The 21,136-nt window shown below is 33.8% G+C and overlaps 1 protein-coding gene across 1 annotated transcript in view; it reads left to right on the top strand.

The window, feature by feature from the left end:
* Window positions 1–17,374: 17,374 nt before the first annotated feature.
* The window catches only part of LOC123538040 (dipeptidyl peptidase 4-like), a 251,428-nt gene continuing 247,666 nt past the window's right edge, over window positions 17,375–21,136 (top strand). The window contains exon 1 of the mRNA XM_053529558.1: window positions 17,375–17,630. Coding sequence (XP_053385533.1) covers window positions 17,436–17,630 — 195 coding nt within the window. The 5' untranslated portion in view covers window positions 17,375–17,435. The remainder of the gene's footprint in view (window positions 17,631–21,136) is intronic.

Genomic DNA, 21,136 nt, shown 5'->3' on the forward strand with positions numbered 1-21,136 from the left:
TACAACATTTAAACTGTAATCATTTGCATATTTAACATGGCAATGAAACTGATCTCTTAGTATATTGTTTCTTTCAATTGTTTAAAATAAAATCCGATAAGGTTGGCAAATGTTGTTGCTTATTCTGATTAACAAGCCTTTCTCTATTTTTAATCAGAAAGAAAACTGTCAGAAACAGTACATTTAAATTATTCTCATTACCAATTTCGATTTTATTAGAAAATTGAAGCTCAAGTTATTATGTTGACAGCAAAACAAAACAGTAATGTTAGTTACTATTAATATTTAATGCATTTGAGCACTGGGGACCTAGAACAATAAAGTAACTTTATAAAATATTGTGTCTGTTTATGTTACATCATGTTGTGTTGAGTTGCAAGTTTTAATTTTGACTTTGGTCAGCATTTTGGTTTGCAGGGATGAATTTTTAGTAACACTTCCCTGGATAGTCTGGGTTATGGCAATTTTCGATTTGTATTAAACGTAGTATTATAAAGGTTGTTGCGCAGCTATCCTAAGACTCTTAAACAGTTTGACGCTATGCATTCATCTGTGAGTTTGAAAGAACGAGTTGGGGACTTGGGTGCTTTTATTATTGAGGCTTGGTAGTGACTGGGGCTGTTGGCTACACTATTAGAACGTGGCTATTCGTGTTGGTTCGTTTTTGAAGCATGCTGGGAATTACGAGTGATACTTCGTGTAACAGTTTAAACTCCCGAGTTATTTATTGCCACTGAACGACCTAAGACAGTGACCGATAGTGTTTGTTTTGTTATCGTTGCCTGTCTGGTTAACTTTGTTTATTTAAGTCTACTTCCAAAACACTCAGATGTTGGATTTGCGTTTCCTGACCATTAGTAATCGTTGTAAGACTTTGTCCTCGGTTTTCTTTTGTCTTAAGGTTACGAAGTTTCTTCTATACCCCCTTCTAGATTTCCTTATCATTCTCATTTACAATATCGGTTATCTGTCTGTTGTTTTTTTATACGTTACATGCTGGTTTTGAATCAAGTTTTGGTTGATTTTTGTTGCGTTCGTCATACTTGAATAATTAAAATACTTTCCTGACATACGTGATATAGTCGAACCTAGACTCGCGCTTAAATAAAAATAAACTTCAGAGAAGATGAAGCTGCAATCCTTCGTGCTGAAAGGTAAGAACTCTCAAGAAAAAAGAAATTTATGAATTTCCATTTATGCCCAGTTATTATCATTTAGTTTACATTGGAATTCTTGTCAATTTTGAAATATTTAGAATAGTAACTGATGATCTTGTGTCCAGTATGGTATCATAAACTATTGTAACGAGTTTGAGTACTTGTTTGGAAGTGAGGTTTTGTTGACTTAGAATCTAAAGTCGCGTAATACATAACAACTTTTGCTTTACCTTAATAACATAAACCATTGGAAATTAGCTTAGAAAACTCATCTATTCTTTAAAGCTTTTGTTTGTTTTACTTGGTTGTGAATATAGTTGATTCGTAGGCCAGTCAATAATTATTTATCCCTATTCCATTGAAAAGCGGAAACAGAAATTATAACCAGCCGTTATCTCAGACTTTTTTTTCAAATATCACAAACAGCAACCTTTTCACTTAAATGACTAAGCAGAGCATTTTACTTTATGTCGTTAATGCTGTATTATGAAATTGAATGTTTGCTATTAATTATATATGCCTTTACCATTTTATTATTTACGTCAATCAATACATCATTTGAAAAAATAATGAATGTGATGGAACCGTCTGTCGCCCTTCCTTTTGATGTTTTAATACATATTTAGTAAAGGTAAATTGTGATAAAGCATATGTCAATTATCCAAGCAATCATTAAAAAGTTCCACCTGAAAACCTTTGATTAAGTATATTCGGAGATATAAATACTCTATAAAGGTTGTATAGTGTTTGCGGTTTGTTTAATAGTATGTCAACGGCTAGTTTCGTCAACATGCGAATAGCTTAAAAACTACATTATACTTCTGGTACTTTAATAATCAGAAAAGCGGTTGTACCTTTTAAAACAGTATTTGATAACTGGTGTATATAAATTATCTATTACAAATTATGATTTCTGCAAAAGCGTACATTTAAATATCACACAATAAACTTAGATAAATATAATGAACCACTTACAAATGAATAAATAATAAATACAACATGTAATATCTGTGTCGTAACGATGTAACACATTGTAAAAGTATGTGCATATTAATAGACAGTCATAGTTGTGTGACACATATATTGTGACATAGTTATGTTGTCACATTTGTAATTAGATTTCAGATGTAAATTGTACAATGGAATAACCTAGTTTTTGATCGTGATTCTCTGTACCTTTATTTGAATTTTTAGTATCCATTTTTACATACGCATACACTTTAAAATCAGATAATCATTGTTACATAACTTCAATTTTAGAAATAAAGAAAACTATATATATATTTGTTAAATATTATTTTGAATCACTTGTATTTTATATTACCACTGGAAACATGAATAACAAATCTACTTTAATTGTTCTCAACACTATTTTTGGTTTAAACAATATTTATTTTCAGCAAATATACAGCAAACATACATTTACACAAATCAAGGATTGAGTAGAAAGCTAAGCTTATTTAGAAACTCGTTCCTCATAGATAGCAGGGAATACTAGTAGCTGGTAACTTTGTAAAGAAAGTACATGTATTTATAAACTATGGAAAACATGCAAATGAAACATGCATATCAATAATACATTACCAAAGCTAGACAAATTTTATCTCATTTAGTTTTTTTTTAAACGGTAATGTAGAAACTGCATATAATTAACATAGTTAGAAACAATAAGTATTCCTTACATTGGAATGATTGTCAATCTACACTTGTAACTAAAAGACTACCTTTCAGTGCCTGTAATTGGTGTTTTGCATTTCTCCCTTGATATGTATATTAGGCAGTCCGTGTCACTTTCAGCTGTTTCATTGAATTCGTGCTCTCTTTAAAATTCCACTTAATATCCTAATTAACCGAACTGAAAGTGTCTAGTTTCAAGTAGTTTGTTTGCAATAATATACTCTTTCTCTTATCGCTTCAAGTGTTTTGTTGCTGAATTGACAATAACTTAATTGCATGTACTCTTCCATAAAAACTTTCAATTTTTATAGGTTTACTGTCTTGCACTTGTTAGATACATAATGAGAGTTACTAAATGTTTTAATTATGATAGAATGGACATGTACTTAAAAGCGCACTTCCTGCATCGGGAAATGAAAATATTTATGTTAGGTTTTACAGAAAGATTTATGTAACATAGCAGGTCAGTTGTAGTTGGCATTTATCGACTTATCTATTAGACCTGCTGTTATATTCGAATGTGCGGTAACAGTAACAGTATATTTCCGCGAGGAACTCAATGTGTGTGTGTTCACGAAGTAATTAAAGCGTAGCAGTTTTTAGAAAGGAAAGGGCGGAATAATTTCTTTGACAGACACTTTTCCACTTATAGCGTCCAGTTTAAACCCTTTTTGTGTATGGTATTTTGTCAGGTGTTGGGTGTGGGGTGCTGGGTAGGGTTGCGTAAATATACAATTATTATACATTTTAGAAATTAATTATAGCTGGGTTACTCATGTAAATAAAAAACGACAGGCGTTTGATTTATCTTTGCTTTATTCTTAAAGGGAAAAGTTCCCCATCATGGCACCTACATATATCAATAGACACCACTTCAATAACAAGACTTTAAATTATTACAAAATGCGGTAGATCGACTTGTGCACTGATCAGCCAATTTACATGTGAAAGACGAGTTGCAACTCGCATATATACTGGAAATTGGCTAGCTACGAACGCGTTGATACAGTAACACAGAAGTTTCCAAGTAGTTTTATGTATTTATGGTGTTTTTGTTGACTATATTATAAGTATGAACGCCTTTCTTATGAAACATATTTTGATGATTGATATATAATGCTCTTTTGTCTTAGTAAAGCCATTACAGCGTCAATCTATATACTTCTTGCGGGCACAACGCTTCAAAGGCTTTTTCCCAAACGTTTTAATCTATCGATTAACATTTACAGCGACCTTAAATATAAGATATATTCTTCCGAAAGCTCTGATTTAAAATGAAACGAGCCGTGCCATGGGAAAACCAACATAGTGGGTTTGCGACCAGCATGGATCCAGACCAGCCTGCGCATCCGCGCAGTCTGGCCAGGATCCATGCTGTTCGCTAACAGTTTCTCCAATTCCAATAGGCTTTAAAAGCGAACAGCATGGATCCTGACCAGACTGCGCGGATGCGCAGGCTGGTCTGGATCCATGCTGGTCGCAAACCCACTATGTTGGTTTTCTCATGGCACGGCTCATATATTCTTCCGAAAGCTCTGATTTAAAAACGATAATAGGTAAGGGTAGATTTCTCAGAAGCACATAGCACCACAAACACAGCCTCAGAGCCAAGCATTTGCAAAGTAGGCCCTAAACAAAAAAGAAGCTGTAACAGAAAAATATTTAAGACGGGTTGCTTAAAAATCCAACAAGTACATTTTAATAGTAGATCTATGCAAAATATAGGAAACGGGGCAGGAAAGGGTAGGGGGTAGAAAAGGGGGAGGGAGTTTGAAGGGGAAAGTGGAACAAGGATGAATTTAGGAGTGCTACGTTCGTCATACATAAACAGGAAAAAAACAATCGGGCACCGCCTTAGGATTCCAACAGCCAAAGCAACGAATCGCAAATGCAAGGGGAAAGGATGGAAAACCATTTTAAGTAATCTGATACACACATGTCTATTAAAGTATCCTAAATTGTAGTACCTCATTATTATTTATGACTAATTGATTCATTTTGATTGTCTTAGAGCATGTCCCGTTCTATAACATTTCCAGTGTTTAAGTATAAAAAATGTACTCAAATACCATAAATTCATGTTTTAAGTAGACCTAGGTATTAGTGTTTTCGTAATTTCCCTAACGTAAAACGGTATAAAAATTAAATAACTTAAAAGCTGCGGCTTTTTTCCTTATTTATTGATTAGAAAATTGAGTGATTACAACATTTTGCTTCAAATAATAAAACTTAACATGAACTCTATACTGGTTGGGAACCATTTTCCTGACACATTTTCATATTTTGGCTCCATTATTCCCTAAAAAAAAATTCTACATAAATGAAGTCCACACTACACAAACTTCAGCTCTTTCCACATCTGATGTTGTAATCAGCATCGCGTTGTGACGTAAAATATGGTTTCTATGGGGCCTCAAATGGGGTCACTAAAATAAGTTATTTTTCACGTCAGGTAAACCAGTATCCGGACAAATATTTTGACGGTGTTTTGTTGTTAAATTGATATCAAAATAAGTAATTAAACTATTTCTACACATTTCTTAATCATTCATCTCTTCAAAATTGCATATGAAACATAACCCGACGTTCAATACCAGCTACGAAAGCAAACCGAGGTTGACTACAAAAAAACTCGAATTTCGTCTTATACGAATTCTTGATCATTCCAATAGATATAGAATAAAATTAGTGCAAAAATCGACAACCCTGCATCGTATGTAACTTTTAGCGTGAAATTAAAAGTAGAACATGTTATCAGCGGACAATCAGTATGTAGTTTGATTATTTCTTCCCCACTTGATACCTCGGCATGTGTGAACTACTGCGCATGCGCAATGCTACCTTCATGCCCCGTTAAGTCAGAAAGTTGTTTTATGAACGCAGGTGAAAAAACCCAAACATTTTACAGCCTTATAAAATAGTGATTTTTTGTAGACATGAAGAACAAATATCTAAATGATCTAGATGAAACAATTACATGAATAACAACGAAATAAAGCGAATATTACATGTGTCCGGAAACTGGTCCTGTCCGGAAAATGGTTCCCAACCAGTATTGTTATATTCGACCTTAAAGGTTTATAAGATCCAAATTTCATATTTTAAAACATGAACAATTACTTCAATAACTTTTTGTAAATACAAAATTAATAAATGTATGTGTATCAACCGTTCTATGCATTTTGTTTAAAATAGTACACACTGTATACATGTATAGATAAACAAAGTATGAATATGTACTACCACTAAATAAACCGGTTGTTTCTTAACAATCGACTGTTTCTGCATTACATTTAATTATGAATATACCTCAATATGCAAACTAAATTGATATATTTAGTAAAGTTGAATACATTTGATGGGGATTTTGAACATTTGTAAATATCTGAAGATAAAATATTTTAGTGAAAGATGGCCGTTGGATATCTTTAAAACGTAATGACATCATTTCTGTTCATGGACGTAAATTTTCCGTGTCTCTTTTTAAAAATCTATTCCTTTTGTCAGAAGAAATAGGTGGAACAAAAGGCGGTTCCTAAAGCTTACTTGGACTGGACTAATTTAATTACTTCCACAGGTATATTTCGTTTGGCCCTGGAAGATGATTTTCTGGTTGATCTGACCGAATATAATATATGTACGTAAACAGTCGTTCTTTTTGAACCATCAAGTGGCAATAAATTAATTACACTGTTCTATTAGCATTGGACATGGAAAGCGTTAAGAGTTTTGTGCGATCTTTAAACAGTTTAAACTTCAAAGGGATCTTTCCATCATTAACCGCTCCAGCGAGTGATATAATATATTCCTTTATTTCTTTTTGTTGTTGTTGTTGTTATGTTATTGTTTTTGTCATAACATTTTGTATGAAAGCCAATACTATATATATACATTGCTGTATAGATGACGGACGAACAGACAGATGACGAAAGCGTACACCGGCACACTGGCTCATAAAATGCTTGGCATTTCCTGGCATTTCTTGGCATTTCTTTTCTAATTGTACCTAAGTGTACTAAGGACTCAATATACATAGGTGGAGGGTTTGGCGTCTAAAACTTTCATGTTACTGAATTGAGCCTATGGGTTAAACTCTAATTGTTTATATTTCATGATAAATACACTTTGCGTTTACGGAGAACCCATTATTTGTTTCTTGTTTTTCTAGTAAAATATTGCTGTTGCGCTTCATAAACATGATTCTTATATAGCGTATATTATTCCACGCGACATAGCAAAACGCTTAATGATTTATAAGTTTATACATGTTTCAGTCACCCTTTGGCAAATAGCGAAGTACAAATGTCACTGTCATAGATCAATAACTGTTTGTAATATTTTCTTGCCATTATTACTGTCTCTTCAGTGGCTTGAAATAAAATACCGTCATCTAGGATATGAAATATTCATATTAGAGCCATGTCGATCCAGAGGTAATCTATATAACGCTAGAAGTGTTTCATTTCTGTTCATAAACAAATGATAAAAAATTAGGTCTATAAAATTAGACTGCATTTGTTGGAAATATTATACGGAAAGCATAGATATATGTTTATGAAGAAACTTTTTATGTTTTAGAAGTGGATATGTATGTCTATGTACATCGTAATAGTCTGTTAAACTAAGGTAAGGTTATTTTTATGTAAACATCCTGTTCCTCTGCGATGTTTCTTTCATGTAAGACAGATATGCAATGATCTGTTTGTGAGGGAGATATTTTCCGGTTTGATTTTTGTCTGCATCGCAACATTCGAAATAATGTTTACTCATATATAACTTGGTGACTAAATGTACTTTTTTATTTATATACGCATAGAATTCTGTAATATGCACATATACAATGATTCGATAGAATCGTATTTTTTCTCCATCTATAGTAAATATTTGCATATGTATATGTATAAAAGTAAACATATTCCATTCACCATGTAATCTTTTAATACTTCCGGTAGAAGTCACTCACCTGTTTGCTAGGTTTCTACCCATAGTTTCATTCTTCCGGCATTGCTACTTCGCACTACATTCCATAAAAAAGTATTTATTTTCACTTCAACAGTTTTAACAGTCTAGATACCAATTACTTAAATTATCGCATTATCTTTAAAATTGAACTTTATCTTTTTAAGAGGTTTGTCAATATACATGAACGCTTTGACGTCGCGTTGATTTGCTCACGTCATTATGTTACGTGTGGCATTACTTGTACGCCATTCTAGAATTTTGTAAAGATAAAATCGAAAATCTGTGTGTTTTACATGTAAAATCAAAATTATCTTTCTGTTGTGGACTGTTAACCAGTTTTTATATTGCATTGTTTAGCCTTGTGTCAATCTGAAACATATTTCGTTCTCACACTGATACAAACAAATATCCTTACTTTGTCACCCCTTCAGTCATATAGGCAATGGTCTAAATTATTTGAAAACAAAAAAAAAACAACCGTTGATTATTTGCATTTAACTGAGATATATTTCTGAAGACAACATAGATCAAGTGGAAGGTATGCCACTATCCCACCTTTTGACAGAAATTACCTATACTCACAAAATAATGCATCAGAGGCTATTATTCCATATAACGTATATTTCTAAAACGGCCACTGACTCCCTAATAAAGGGGTATATCTTCTCCCAATACCTACCCAAAGTTGATAAACATTAAGGCGATGGAGATGGGAGCCGTGGCGAGGTAGGGCCTTCAAAAATGATACTAATAATGTCTGCTGTGAAAAAAGTTATACGGCTAGGGCTCTTCAAGTTTAATGGTATTTGTGTACTCAGATTCTAGCTCGAAAATGCACCTGAGGCCACAATTTTGTACTCATGTTTCCAGGAAGAGACCCCGCCCTACCACCCTGACATGCGGGAACGGGGTATCCTCTCCTGAATCAACCCACATTCGGCGCTACGCGCCTCGACAATGAGGATTTACCCTCAACGTTTGCACCTTATAAAAAGATTCTGGATCCGGACCACCTGGAAAGGTTTGCGTTAATTCCTAAATTTTATCAGTATAAAAACGGCTTAGAAGAGCAATCATCACGCTTTCTGAAAATAGCTAACCGGACAATTTATGCGAAAAGTTACTCCTTGGAAAATACTAATGATAATTTCTGCGAGGAAAAAATACATACTATGACATGTTGTCCAAACTGGTTTTCGCGTGGATTAGGCAGCGTGTAATTTCAAAAAGAAAGACGTACACAACACAACTTTTTCAATAATCTTCCGTTTTACAAATCATTTTACTCCAAAAGTGAACTAGACAGAGCATTTCTGCGTGAGTGAACTGTAGGCTACAAGAGATATGTCGAGGTTACAACTGCATTCGACACAATGTACCGATTGTTAGGCAAAAAAATTGTATGTGCTTGTGTGAATGAAAACACAATTTGATATACATTCTTTTGTTTAATGAACTTTGTCAAAATGATTATAATGTCATAAATGCTGACGCAAACTAAATGAAATATTAAAGAAGATTGTTCGGAAACATGGAACGCAGCCAGGCAAAATAATAGCAGAAACAGGTACATCCATTTTGTCAAATTGAATTCAAGCAAATACGTAACATATTTCAACGGGTTGTAACTGTTACACTACATTTAACCCAGTGCGTGACGACAGACATTTAAAGAATGGTCCTATTGAAAGTGATGGTTATTTACACGAAACTGCGCTTCCTGCCCCGGGAAAGTAAATGATTTGGTCAGCGTTTCAGAATGATACATTTTTGAAGACGTATTAATGTTATACCATTCAACGTTGCGACTGTAAATTCATAATCTGTCATTGTATTGATTGTGCAGTTGCCTTTATAGCGACAGCATGCCACAAACTGTTCCAGATTTCGCTCAGCACTTATAAAAACAGAAAGCAAATGCTTTGCTAATTTGAGAGAATAAGTTCCTCCATAAACTAAGTCTTTTAAGTCTGAAGTTTTTGCATAGGTAAATACATTGCTTGTTTTTTTTATCCTACTGGGTTGTCATGTATATTAGGAGAGAAAACACAAATTGTACGAAATGACATTTTCTTGTCCGATTAATTTTCATACAGGCCAAGCTCTTATTTTTAATCATTTAGTTGTTATCTTTAGTGTGTAATTGATAAATGGTAAAGGAACAAATTCACATAATTGTTGGAAAGAACCATTCCAAGATATTTTAGGGGGTCGACCATTTGAATGTCGGGAGCGAGGGTGGCTGGGGTGCTGGGAATTTACTTGGAGATAAGAAATTATTTTGCCTTCTATCAAAGTCAGAATATTTTTTTCAGAACTAGAAAGCCAGACTACTGTTTTTCAGAGTAAACCAAAGATAATTTTTTTTTCTCAAAATATTTTTGTTATACATATGTTATTAAAGATAAGTTACATTTTCTTGCAACTAACAAGCGCGATAAAGATACACAATCTGTATTGAGTAATTTGCCAAAGTACAAATGCAATAGCTAAAGTCTCTTTGATTAATTTTTTAAATAAGAAGCAATTCGATCCAAATTAGTTTCTTATTTGGAGCACAGTAATATACTTCTTTACGCAAAAATGGTTTAAAAATTGTTTTTAATGTTCATATACAAATAAATTGATTGATACATAAAAGTTTAATGATCCCAAAGGTGCAAAGCCAGCCTAAATGGGATGGTAATCAGAACAAATTAGGTGGATTCTCATCGCGGGGGGGGGGGGGGGGGGGGGGGGGGATTGAATTGCAGAACAGCTCTGATGCATTTCAATGTAAATTTGGAGAAATATTCTCTTCACTTTTCGAATAGTTTTGATATGGTAATTATACTTGTGAACATCATGAGCATACCCTTGCATTGGACCTGGGTGGCGTATCTGGTGTAAATGCAAACAGAAATGTCTTAAAAGGTTTACCCATATATTTGAATAATAACTGCTTTTAGGTAAAACAAAGGTGATAACATAACTGTCTAGACCTAGTACAATGTACAATCAGTCCGATGGATAGGAAAAGAGAGGAAAAGCAAGTTATCTTTGTCAGGATACGAGTTATATGACCCAGGGAAGTGCCTACGCCTTTAGTATCTTGAACAATGTTTTTGGTCCAATCGCTAAGGCGACTATGTATTAGACTAGCTGACACACGATGTAGAATGTCCTTTGTTAAATCGTAGAGCTGGTGAGACTAACTATCTCATATATAGAACTTTCCTCTGGCTTCTTTACCTAAATGATTCGTGTACCAATGATTCGTAAATGATTTCTATTATGAGCTAGACAATTTCAGGGATCAGGCAAATCACTAAATGTTTCAAACCAACAATCTTCAATTAATAATAAAAAGCTCAAACTCCTATAGGCTGGAGGCTCTATACTTGACTGGTCTTTTTGTTGAAGTTCCCGTCAGACAATGTCTTTGAATCAACAACATACGAGTCATATTGCATAGATGCTCATCCTCTGTCCTCTTAATTGAAGTTTATAACTCTATATGAATGCCCTGACTCCTGGAATGCTCAGCGCCTATATGCTATCATATGTAGCATTCGACTTCCATATTAGGTATATCCCCGATGCCTTGGCTGTACTTCGCCAATAACGCTGAACTGTCTATAAGCTGGAACTCTCCTACTCTCAGTAGATTACCAAACTCTGGGTCTCTGTCTCAGCTTTCCGATGCTCAGCCTATATTTGCTATAGTCTATAGCATTCAACTACCATAAAGGTATAACTCCTATGCGCTGGCCCTATAGCTCGAAACCTTGTTGAAATTCTGCAACTCTTCTTTAGTCTATGAACTCCGAAAGTCTTCTTTTTAATAATTTATTTTATGGTAACTAATGAAATACTGTATTCTATCAGTTAAATATTTTCAGATCTCATCACTCACACTGTGAAAATATGAAATCTATATTTTCACACTGTGAGAGATATAGCTCCGACCCGTCATACACTGTGTATAAATTTTAAATTATTTGCTTAAAACAGGATGAATATTGCAGTCGCACTTTGTTCTTTATAGTATATTTCTCGATTCAAATTATTTAACTTAATGAGAATTTCATAACGTTATGCAGCAAAAAAATAAAATAAAATGGAACTTTATGTTGAGTGCGTCTTTCTAACGTCACAACACGTCTAACGTCATGTCTGTTTACGCGCGTCTGTTTCCCGCGCTGAGATTAAAAATTGTTGCAAAATGCACATCTCAACGTAATTGAGCATAAAATAAAAAGAAAATTTGTTTGTTTTTCGTGAATATAGAATATATCTCACCTCGAAGCTACGCGCGCGTGAAAATATTTGAAATTTTCTCACTTCTCAGTGAGATATATTCCATATTCACTCAGAACAAACAAATATCCTCTATTTATCCGCCCTGACAGGGTAACTGCAATAGTCTCCTTATCAAGGAACTGGGATAAATTATCAGTTGAATCCCCGATGTGTCTTCTTCGACCGCTGGATACCGAATACCATCTATGTCATCCATCTACCTATATACCCAAGCAGACGTGCTATTTTTAGAACTTGTTTCGGATTGGTCCAAATTTAAACATAACGTTTTACAACGAGTACTTGCTGTATCAAATATCTGGTTCCCTTTAACTTTTGTATATGACATAATGTGCGAAGCTTGGACCCCGTCATCCACAAATGAACCCAAATCAGCCACAAATGACCCAAATTCTATCATTAACAGCAATTCAACAATAATTATAGCAATGACAACCTGAAAAGGGAGTCAAGCACTATCTGTGCTTATGTGTTACGTTATCAATATATTAAATATACAAATTATTCTGACAATCTTGTTTAACTAGAAGACAGTGGGTCTGTTCTTTGCTCTCTCCTGAACTTCAGCTTATTATAATACTATTGATACCGGATTTGCGAGTGCAGCGAGCAGCAAATTTCTAAAATGCTCTGATATCTGAATTCTAGGTTTTAAAATTGTATGCTTGTAGTTTTTTAGAAACAGAGGTGCGTCGGGTGAACCCCTGACTCAGATAGCGTATACACAGTATTATGCATGTTTATGTGTATGTCTACCAGGGTGTAGGAGGGTGGGGAGATCATTCAAGGGGAAACCCCATCCTGTAATATATTGGTATCTTATCTTAATCCTGCATTCTGCTGTGTTTTAAGAGAAAGTCATTTGTCAGTAACTGAAGTTTCACAAGTGTTTTACTTTTTTACCTGAATAAAAGGTTGTATTTTAAATGAAATATTTAGCATAAAGAGTTAAAATTACAAATATTGCTATTCACATTCGTTGGTCTATGTGTTGAGTGCGGTTCTCAATAGAATGGTCATCTTTTGCGACAGTATTATTTTATTTCTGTTTGAGCCAGTTACGGGTGTCCTCCTCCGTAAAACTTTCCAATTTGTGCATGCCATATCCTGAATTATATAGGGATTTTAATGCTGAAAATTATGGTTGTCGATTTTTTAATGTTTGAGTTTTACAATGTCAACAGTCCTTAGAAAAAAGGTATTGTGCGTTTTATTCGAGCTGACGGGGCGGAGTTAATCTCTGACTTATGCAAATAATGGTATTCTCAAAAAACGAGCAAAATAGGTAGAGCAATAGAATTGTTTAATTTCGTAACCAACGACTAAAATTCAACGCTACATTGGTTACAATGTAAAGTAGATGGCTGCTGAATAAAAATTCAGGTTGTCGAATATACTACATATCCTGCACAATAATGCGGTTGACCTTCGCGAAACTCCGCACCGCCAGGTCAATTAAAACGGACAATATTTTGAGTAGAAATCTTTATTAGGGTGCGAGATCCTTGTAGAAAGTGGTACTGTAGATGATTTTGAATATTTCAAAAGCCAAATGCTGAATTCTAGTGAGCTATCAGTACGGACTTATAAATAAGAAGAAATATATATATGCCCAAAAGATGCTGCTCCCCTCCCCCACCTCCTTCCTCTTATACAGTATACATTATTGTTCATATACTGAAATTTTCAGTATTACATACTGCAGTCAAAATAACACCACACAGCTTTATTACTTTCAAAACAATCTTGCACTCTTCTCCAGCAGTGTTCAGTATTTAAACATTGTTTGAAGTGTTTTGCTTCCTAGAAAAAGTGTTATGTTATGATATGTATACTAACCTTACATTAGGAATATGGTTTCAGAGTAATGGAAATACTTTTTTTTTAAATCTGACTTGGAGCCAGATTTTCTTTTTTCACAAAAAAAATCTCTGAGCCCCATCACCTAGGCCCGTAACACCCTGTTTCACTGAAGTTTAATCTTCAATCCTTGCGAAGTGTAATAGATATTGATTAACATTTTTACGAATTCACTAATAAAGGTTTGTAAAAGGGAATATATTCACAAACAAAAAACAAGCTATTTATCTCCGACGTTGCGGCTAACATGCATACTACCTACAGCAGGATTTGAACATACCTGCATTATTTATTGGTTGGTAGAATTATTGTACAATACAGCGGTAAATCATGAAAGGATGATGTCAAAATGACTGCTTAAACATAGTACTAGTATTTGGAAATGAACAAATGGCCAACAAACTAAAAACATTGAATTAAAACAGCTCGACTGCTTTCGGATTGAATATCATTTTTACAAAGATCATTGACGGATTTGCAAATTTCATTTTTTTCTAAGAGAATGATTATCAATAATGCAAGAATTCAAATTACATTTAGCAACTGCACGCAAAAACAATCTGAATTTAAGAAAAGACTCAGTCTGGTTTTCCATCATTTATTTCTCAATACAGATTTTGTTACTTTAGTCTTCAGATTTGCTAATTTACATTGTACCTGATGTTCTCGTGTTTAAAGTTTAAATTCACTTAAACTTTGATAATGATTTTTTTTGGACACAAAACGGTTATGTACTTCTGTTTTGGTTTTATAAAATATAGGTGTTGCAGCAGTCGAAATCAAGATATCCGCTTTCGGCTGCCAACGCTTGTATACATGTATGAGATATGCAAGAAAGGATTGATGATACATCCTACTCATCTTATGACAATAGTTTCAAAGCTATATAATTGTCTAAAACTGAACCGTAACAGAAAATAACCACGAATTAAATACCATTTTTCAAAGCTAATAAGGGCCATAATTCTTACAAAACGCAATTGAAAGTTCTAGTTCTTGATCTACTTTCTAACTTAATGACAATAATTAAATGTTCAGAGTTTCAAAGTTATGCATGTAGCATCTATAGTATTCAAGAAAAGTGGACATAAATAAAAAGCAACTAAGAAATTTCAATATTCTGAGTACATCTAGGGCCATAAATATTTATTTAATTAATAAAATCTCTTTTATGGTTCTTGGCTTTCTTGCACATCTAATTTTGGTGAAGATGCCGTCAAAGTTTATAAGCTATTGCTTTTAGAGTATTAACGTCATCATTGTGGACAATAACGAAACTTTTAAACAAGAAAGGGTCATAATTCTGAAAAAATGCATGCGAGACTTATTGTTCTTGGCCTTCTTTCCTACATAATGATGATAAACAGGTGTGCACAGTTTCAAAGCTATTGTTCTTCTAGTTTGTAAGAAAAAAAAATGGACCTAAACAAAAATCTGGAGCAACGCCGACGCCGACGATAAAGTGACGAGAATTCACTGTAGATTTTTATCAAAAATCAGACGAGAAATAAATCGAATATTCGAATACCTGGTGAAGGTGTTTGTACGGAGAGAGTAGCAACAGAAAGTACTCCTATTTCTATAATTTAATATTGTCCTTAACATCAGGCATTAATTGTCTTAGTATTTGCTAATTATTGTTCTACGTCGGCTGATTTATATATATTTTGAAAGCTTATTTTATCTGAATTTTTTTTTACAGTTATAAATCTTTTTAATAAGAAAGATATGAATGCACCCAGGTTCGTTCGTCTTATTAATTTGTATTATTTACATGCAATAATACGACATTAGAATGTTTTGCTCAAGTTATCTTATCTTTAATAACTGAATTCTTATCTCTTTCAGAGGCGGAATTGTCGCTCTTTAAGAGGATACATTCGATTTTTTCAGCTGCGAATAATAGTTCTGTTTGCATTGATTTACGTTTAGACAGTTAAACTTTGATTTGTGCACCATGTATTTTTTGCAGTGTGAACTGGATAGACAAGTAAATCATGCTTAATTAGAATTCAACAAATGTACGTCGACATTCTGGCTGTTTAGTTTGGAATATTAACTGGGAATCTGTCTCATACGGTTGAAAGTAACATGTGCAGATAAGGGACTCTAAGACTTACCTTTATTCCACTTGATATACACACCTAGTGAATTAACTTCTCATGCATAAGAATGGAGTTTATTTCGTATCAGAAAGAAAAGCAACAAAAACGCCGAGTGAGAATATATGACTTTTGCGACTCGTAGGTCTCCGTATCGAAGAATTCGTTTTATGCACACAAAAAACTGTCGACAACATGGTAAAGAAAAATAAAATAAAAGGTTAGTAATATATTGATTTCATCGATATTTTTGTAGATTAAAAAAAGGGCCAAGGACTTAATCAAAGTACCTCAGTGAGCAAGTGATCCAACTGATGCTTTCTAAATCCAGTACAAAAACAAACAATTTCCGGAAACTGATTTTGAGACTACTTGCAGGCGCCAAATTTGCAGTGTGTTGAGTAAAATTTCCTTAATTGAACAGATGCATGCATATGTTTTGTTTTGCTTTGTTGCATGAATAGAAACATCCTGGTAGTCTTTAAAAACTGCTGAAAGGCTTACTGGGATTCTCATAATATCTGCCAGAACTGATTTCAAAATGTTTATAGAAAACATACCTGTATCTTTTCTGCATTCACGAATAACAATAAGATTAATATATAAATATAAAGTTACAGCGTCAACAGAAGAGGGAATTATCTAGGGAATACTATCTCAATAACACTAATGATGTCTGAAGTATCAATCAATAATCAGTTGTTTTTGTTTTTTTAGATCAGGTACATTTTCTGAAAAATAAAGAAGTTTTAATTTTTTTCTTTGTGTGGTTCTATTTTAGTATAACTTAAATTGTTTTATAAGAAATTAATTTCAAAAGATAAAGGAAATGATATGATTGATACAGTTATTCATAATAATCCTATTTTGCAAAAGATGCTGAGCGAAAGATGTTTTAAGCTTGATTTTAAAGACTTCAAGAAGACCACAACGAAAGGGAACAGTGGTTTATAAATAATTACAATTAGAGCATCGGTTACATTGCATTTCCCGGAAAGAACGCCAGTAAGACGGATTGTACAACTCTATAATTACAGTAAAACAATGGCATTCATCTAAGTGAATTATTTTGGAAGGAGAATTTCTGTTAATTATTCTTATGCTAAAAGAAATTGGAACTATCAAAGTGGAACACGAATCCTATCAGTTTGAATTAGAAAAATATTTGAAAAAAAATGTCAGTGGTATGATTGCTTGAAAAGCACAGTGTAATGTGAGAATACCGGTTGTGACGTTACTTGTTTGAAGAAGGAACAAAGCATCTTGTTGGAATTAACGGAGTTATCATTTTAAATTAGACATTCCTGATAAAGAATTGCCAGGTAATATTTATTAACCCGAGCGTTAAACGTTGAATGTGCAATAATTAGAAACAATGCACAGTGCAATAAATCATAAACACGAGGACATTACTAAAGGAGGTAAATATGGAATGCGGAAGTCATTATCTAGCAGTAGCTCGGCTAGCAGGCGTGGAATGGGTCTCCACGTACCATCCAAGCGTATACGAGATACGGATGATATGGTTGTCATTAGAAATAAATATACCAAAGAGGTTGTGGACTTGGAGGTAAGTAACACTAGCAAGAACATTGGCTTATATTAATATAAACCATAAATTGAGCCGCGCCATGAGAAAACCAACATAGTGCATTTGCTGGTCAGTATCCCTGTTCGCTTTTAAAGCCTATTGCAATTAGAGAAACCGTTAGCGAACAGCATAGATCCATGCTGGTCGCAAATGCACTATGTTGGTTTTCTCATGGCGCGGTCTAAATCATATGTGAATGATACTAGTTGTTTCTAAGTGTTGATATTTAAGAAACGGTATACCTCAAAAAGAAGTTTTATCATCTAATAAAATAATTGTAGGGAGTCGATATGCTAAGGAATTAAATCAAGAGGGTGCAATTCATGAGATACACATATATTGGTATGGTTGTAACATCCAACAAAGTTTGGCCTCCGTTGTGTCGTATTCCTGTACAGCATTTTACGCTATTCAATATTTGCCATAATGTACAAACATAGGTTGTACTGTTTATTAACGACACACTTTCCGCCTGTCTGAAATGAATATATTTGTTATTGATAATCACGTAGTATGTTTAACCCATTCTGTTGTGTCTCGTGTTAATATTTAGCCTTTATTATCCTCTCCAACAAAGTTGATTTCCATATAAAATACAAAATGCAAAAACTAAAATTAATTTTGTCTTTACCATTAGATAATAGTGACTCTGTGTTGTTAGTTAAAAAGCCCTATACCTTATTTCATGAACATTTGTATTGTATGTATCATATATGTTTATCAGAAAATAGCCCGATGACACATTATTTTCAATGTGTTATGTAAATGGGTAAACTGCACCAGATAGCATTGTGATGAAGGATTATTCTATTCTTGAACTACTTATGACAATGTCATCGAGTACTTATTGCTTGGCAATTGACATTCCTGTCCAATTAAGATCTATACTATGTTTCTACAATAAGTAAGAGTTAGTGAACAATCTGTCAGGTGATTACAACCATAGATTGAAGGTAATTGAACAAATCAGCTAGACAACGGTTTCTACCTCAGAGTCAGCGGGGCTTTGCCTACTTTTTCTGACGTGAACTTTCTGTATAATTTACGGGTAAAATACTGTTGTTTTTTTGTGCATTATAATGAGCTGACGGTGTCGAAGCTACAAATCATGCAATTTTAAGAAAAGGCATAAATTGTAAAAGATATTCGTTTTTGGAACCTAAACTTCAAAGCTGAAAATGAGCTGATTTCCTAGGGAAATAGACCTTTGCTATCTGCTGCATCAAATTTTCTTCTTTTGACCTGGACAAACCTACACATACAACGGCTGTATGTGCATGATTCTACCTTACATTATAGAAATAAATAGGTAACAACACACAACTAAATACTTAGTTTGGTAAATTGTGTATGTTGTAACTAGGTGTATGCCTTGTACCTACTTAATTTGTAGTTCAAGATCATGTACGAGTGAAATCGAATATGTTAAGATGATGGGCTTCCCACAAATCTACAATTGTCTAAAATGTTGATAATAGGTATAACACCAAATGCGCATGCGCATGACATTTTATATAATAGTTGATGAAGCAATATTGGTACTTCAAGATGAGAAAACGATATTTTAGAAAGGAAAACTAAAACAATTACGGTACTTCAAGATGCATTATTGCATTTTATACTATGCCTAATGAAGCTGAAGTAAATAAGGCACTTCTAGATGCATTAACTTGGTCACTGAGCTTTCTTAAAGTATAGTAAATGACATATAATATAATTATCCCAGAGACTTTTACAGATTTTATTTGCAACTCATGAATAGAATAAGACCGAAACAAAGACGTTTTATTCCGACCCGACTAGACGAGACGGTATTATGATATGAGCCGTGCCATGAGAAAACCAACATAGTGGATTGTCGCAAACCCATTATGTTGGTTTTCTCATGGTGCGGCTCAAGTATGATTTAAAAGAAAAAAAAAACAACGAAAAAGACAGAAACGTTTGAATCTCATGGAGGCGTCTGGTACCTTGCTTTCTTTGCGAGCAGTTGCAAATGCACTGGCAAACTGAGAACCAGCTATTGCAATATAAACCCAAAGATACTCTTTCTAAATGAAAGCTGTTTCAGTTTTGCTTAACTGTTCGATGATATACCAATATAATTATGTACTTCACGTTATTACAGTTTCAGTTATGCTGATCATTATTATTTCGAAGTAGTGAGAGTGCTGCTATTCCTAAGTAATTGTACACATACAGCAAAGACATAATTGAGCCGTGCCTTGGGAAAACCAACATAGTGGGTTTGCGACCAGCATGGATCCAGACCAGCCTGCGCATCCGCGCAGTCTGGTCAGGATCCATGCTGTTCGCTAACGGTTTCTCTAATTGCAATAGGCTTTGAAAGCGAACAGCATGGATCCTGACCAGACTGCGCGGATGCGCAGGCTGGTCTGGATCCATGCTGGTCGCAAACCCACTATGTTGGTTTTCTCATGGCACGGCTCATATATGATTTAGTCAGTCATAAGCATTCCTGATGTCTACTTCTAAGACAATTTGCCGGTTTATATGTTTTAATGAGTTGTTCAAGAAGTATTATTTTTGCTTTACAGTTACAATATTTAACGATAATTGTTTATTTATTTTGATAAATGGTTTATGTGTATATTTTCGTCGGCTTTATTCATTGATGTTAGAATCCTTGTATTACTTCCTAATAATTAATTTAAATTCGTACTCATATAACATTCATTTTAAAGTGTTTTCTTTTTTGTAGGTTAATGCAAAATAATGTACACATAACCTTTCAACATAATTTCTAAGAATAATAATAGTAACATTTTGTCTCGTTTTAGATTCTTAAAGTTATATTCTTTAACTTCCATTAAAGACAGATAAAAATGCCAATGAAGTGTAACAAACTCGACTTTTGAAAATTAATGATCTGTCCTGTCCGTTTTAATATTTTAATAGCTAACACTTTTCTCTCAAATTGTCTTCTCGTATGAGGTAGCAACATTTCCCTTGATCATAATAAAACGCGTCTGGAAAGAGTTTGCCAACCATGGTTGACAAGTTGTCGACAAGATAAACATTGAAACAAACAAAAAATCGCATGTAAACATACACATCTTGACAGAAATTGAATAATTTTCTGTCTATTGAAATGGATTTAACAGTTTGTATTTCAGCCCTCGAAACTACGGGCTTTTTAAGATTACTAGTTGCCATTTTTTTTTACGTAAAGATAATATGTCGAGCGCTCGAGATAAAATGTCGTGCGCTCAAGATAAAATGTTGTACGCACGAGATAATTTAATCTTAGAAAAATAAATGCATGTCCTTAACATACCACCGTACATATGCTCTGATGGCCACGCAAACATTTATTTGGTTTTTGAAAAGTTTGTATATTATGTTGTCAGAACATAGCCTGATGATGTACATTTAGTCTGGAAATATCTATGATATTCATGCTGAAACATGGAAACTTGTTTTTGTCTCGAGTAGAAACTATAAATAATCAGCAGTGTATCTTA

The sequence above is a fragment of the Mercenaria mercenaria genome, chromosome 18 (genome assembly GCF_021730395.1).
Source record: "Mercenaria mercenaria strain notata chromosome 18, MADL_Memer_1, whole genome shotgun sequence".
Taxonomy (NCBI): Eukaryota; Metazoa; Mollusca; class Bivalvia; order Venerida; family Veneridae; genus Mercenaria; species Mercenaria mercenaria.